General features: G+C 33.5%; 1 protein-coding gene across 1 annotated transcript; it reads left to right on the forward strand.

The window, feature by feature from the left end:
- The first annotated feature begins 690 nt into the window (after positions 1–690).
- On the forward strand, positions 691–1856 carry LOC122052945. Its single transcript, XM_042614719.1, has 4 exons — positions 691–852; positions 931–1025; positions 1121–1372; positions 1488–1856. Exons 1-4 carry the CDS (start codon positions 735–737, stop codon positions 1641–1643), a joined length of 621 nt encoding a protein of 206 aa, XP_042470653.1. The 5' UTR covers positions 691–734; the 3' UTR covers positions 1644–1856.
- The last annotated feature ends 1920 nt before the right edge of the window (positions 1857–3776 follow it).

Here is a 3776-nt window from a genome sequence, read left to right on the forward strand (position 1 = left end):
ATATATATTGTATGAACTATAAAAGTTATTTGTCTATATGTATTATTACTATTATATTTTTCATTTTTAATTGACATTAGATATGTTGTTTAACTCATTTTGAGGGTGATCGTTAGGTCCGAAAATATTTCATTGACTAAGAAGAACTCAGAAAGGATTATATATTAGTCCAATATTCTTAATTCAATTTTGCATTAGAAAATTTTATATATTAATTCAGCAAAACTCATTCCTAGATACATGAGAAATTAAAAAGTACCTGCCACCGCATCAGTCCTGCAGCTGCGTATTATATTTCTTCTACGTGTTGAATGTTGAGTTTGCACGTATTATTGTGTCCTTATAAACAGAGCAAAACATCTTTATTCGAAGAAAAAGAAGATGGAGAGGACCTAGACATTTACCACCGGATCAACGACGCAATCACGCGGAAAACAATGGACATGGAACACAGATACACAGTGGAGTTGAAATAATGGTCGCTTCAATTCATTTTCGAAGACCAACCCGAGTCCGAATCCTCTTCTCGCACAGACAGAGTAACTTAGTGACATGGTTCCTGAAGACAACCAGATCGTACCCGATCCATTTCGCTTCACAAATCGCAAGTCGCAACCACGAATAGCAGCAGCCACAAGAAACGGGCCTGGTTTTAGGAAAAAAAAAACATTAAAAATAAAAAAATAAAAGTGAAAAACGTAGCCTGCTAGACGCCTCTCGCCTACGCAACCCTAATGGAGTCCGTCGCGGCATCGGCAGCGATCCCATCGTCGCCGTCTCCCCTCTCCTTCTTCTTGCCCAAGAGAACAACGCCTCGGCGCCAATTTCTTCCACCGATCGCCTCCAAGAGCGGTTCGTGTCCTTTTCCTTCTTTTTTTCCCGTCTTTGATTCGGTCGCTGTTTAAATTTTCTGCTTTTGCATCGTTTTAGATCGGGAAGATGAAAAGGATCTTAATTTTGCGTCTGAGAGCACCAGCCTTGTGCCTTTCCTCGGCGGTCGCGGTTCCCTTTCCCACCTTCCCAAGGTTTTTCGTTCATTTCAACTGCTTTTTCTTCTCTTCCTGTTTCTGGGATGGGGGAAGCTCTGCTTTTTAAAGCTCCTTTTGTGATCTCTTATTAGGATGCGGCGATGGGGTTGGTTTTGAGTGCTGCAGCTGGAAGAGGGTGGACGACGGGATCTGGAATGGAAGGCCCTCCCATCCCAGCTGACGCTGATTCAACTGATCAGACTGTTCTTACCTTCCCATGGTCCTTATACACCAAATCTCCCCGACGTCGGATGCGCGTCTCCTTCACTTGCAACGTCTGTGGCCAGCGAACGACTCGCGCCATCAACCCCCATGCTTACACTGATGGCACCGTCTTTGTTCAGGTACTTTACAAGTCACTTTTCGAACGCAGCAGTTTTCCGTTCGGTCCTCTTCCTTGTTAGCAGCAGGGATTCTTTCCTCTTTCTGATGCAAACTCATAGTCTTGTATTGTAACAGTGTTGCGGGTGCAATGTGTTCCACAAACTGGTTGACAATTTAAATCTATTTCATGAAATGAAGTGCTATGTTAATCCGAGTTTCCTCTACAAAGGAGATATGCCTTTCAATTACATGGATGGAGATGATGATCAGGACATCTTTCCTATCTTCTGAGCTGAAACCAGTGATTGGTACAAACGTAGTTATAATAACTGCTTTCTGTTGTCACTCTCAGTGATGGCAATGCTTGTTGTGTAAATATCTATGCTCTAGCATATAATAAATTAAGTTATTCACATATATGATATAATGGTTAGCTCAAACCAATGTCTATTAATCATATTTATGCATTCTGATAGATTATACTGTGATTCTTTGTTTCTTGCATCCCTGAATATGTGTTGAGATCATTATTTGAATAACCTGTTACTCTACCATGTATGTAGATTTATGCTACCAATTTGGAAATCAGTTGAGCTATGGTGACTGTATTCTGATAACATAAATTTTGTTAGCTAAATGGCTAAAAAGGAGCAATTTCGCCCTAGATCTGGACTGTCCTTGCCTATACTTGTCCATGCGCTGTGTAAGTGCACAGCAGGTGGGAGCTAATATTACAACTCTGGCAATTCAAAATTCATCTGTTTCTCCTTTATCTTGTTTGCTTTTCCAGTTATGTGGCTCCCAAGTGTTTGACCAGATAACAAAATTAGAAAATCTGCATATCTGATTATTTCAGCTGCCTAAAATTCTAACATAGTTAGATTTTGCATTGTTTGGATTCTTGTGAGTTAGGAGTAATTTGTGTCAAAGTTTTGGAAGTCGGGAAACATTATATACCAAGAAAAAAAAACCTTAATGTATGAAGTTACTAAAGCAAATAAAATCAAGTGACTAGGTGGTGTTGTTGTTGATCAGGTACTGGTTGGCAAAATGATAAACTGAGTGGAATTGGATGAAGTTAAAGTTACAAAAAGGTTTAACTTGTGTTAGGATGTGTTATCTTTACCATTTACCAACAGAGCCATTGAGACAACAATTAACTTGCTGTATCAGTTCATAGGATGGTTGAATAACTTATTTGATTTTTGTAGAATTTTTTTAGGGTTATATTTTGAGTGCTCCATTGCTGGTAGGGTGATCTGTATTTCATTTTTTTTCTTATCTAATAGCAAATTCGAATATTTACCATCTTTTGTTTCACAACAGAATTCAGAAGTTTAAAAGGATAATATAAAATATTTACCATAATTTTGTTATTTTTTTATATACAAGTATTTTTTTGTGTGTTGAGAGAATGTTTCATTTTTGCTCTAAAATAAGAAGGAAAAAAAATATATAAATGAAGATGAACAGATGAACTGTTGTTAAAATATTAGAAAATAATTTGCATTCCTTTGAATCAAATGCACTATATAGAGAAATTCGGGAGTTTATCCAGAGAACCTGTATTAGCTCATAATTTTATTTTTATTTTTTATGATGCAAAATGGTTAGTTCTTATGTCATTCTATAGAGGTCGATGATATATTTTTTTAATTATTAGAAACTATTTATATTCATCTGAAAGAATGATTTCAAAATAAAATAAAATGTCCTTATCATTTTGTATTTTATATAAAAGATTCATATATATATATATATATATATCAGGTAATAAATGGAGAGTGGCAAAAGAAAGAACAAATCTTGGAAGGTTGTTTAATCCATTGCCATGATAATCAGAAAAAAAAAACAAAAATTATTCAAAAAAAATGTTTTTCTATTTATTTAGTCCATGATTATCTTAGCGCATCGTTCTCCCATACCTTCAGATCATATTAATGAATACTAAAATAAAGATATTGTATAAATGAATAAACATAAATAGCAAAATAAAGAATATTATAAAATTTAAAAGAATATCCTTTACAATTATAATATACTTTTGCATGAAATATTTAGATAAGGATAACAAATACAGATATTGTAAAAAGTGAATAATATGAAATAACAATTTGTTTGGTTCTTTAAGAAATTTAAAAATAATTTCATCAACGAAATTATATTGATAAGGTCATAATGAATTTGAATTACTACGAAATTAGTTTAAACAATTATATTGATAAGGTCATAATGAATTTTAATTACAACAAAATTAATTTAATTTAACAAAATAATAATTACATTAATAAAATCATAATGAATTTTAATTAAAATTAAATTTTTTTAATTTTTTAATTATAACAAGGATTAATTTAATTCAAAGCTTTTTATTTTTTTTATTATTAATACTTTACTATTTAATAGTGCAAAAGTGTCATAAAA

This window comes from Zingiber officinale, chromosome 1B (assembly GCF_018446385.1).
Source record: "Zingiber officinale cultivar Zhangliang chromosome 1B, Zo_v1.1, whole genome shotgun sequence".
NCBI classification, from domain to species: Eukaryota; Viridiplantae; Streptophyta; class Magnoliopsida; order Zingiberales; family Zingiberaceae; genus Zingiber; species Zingiber officinale.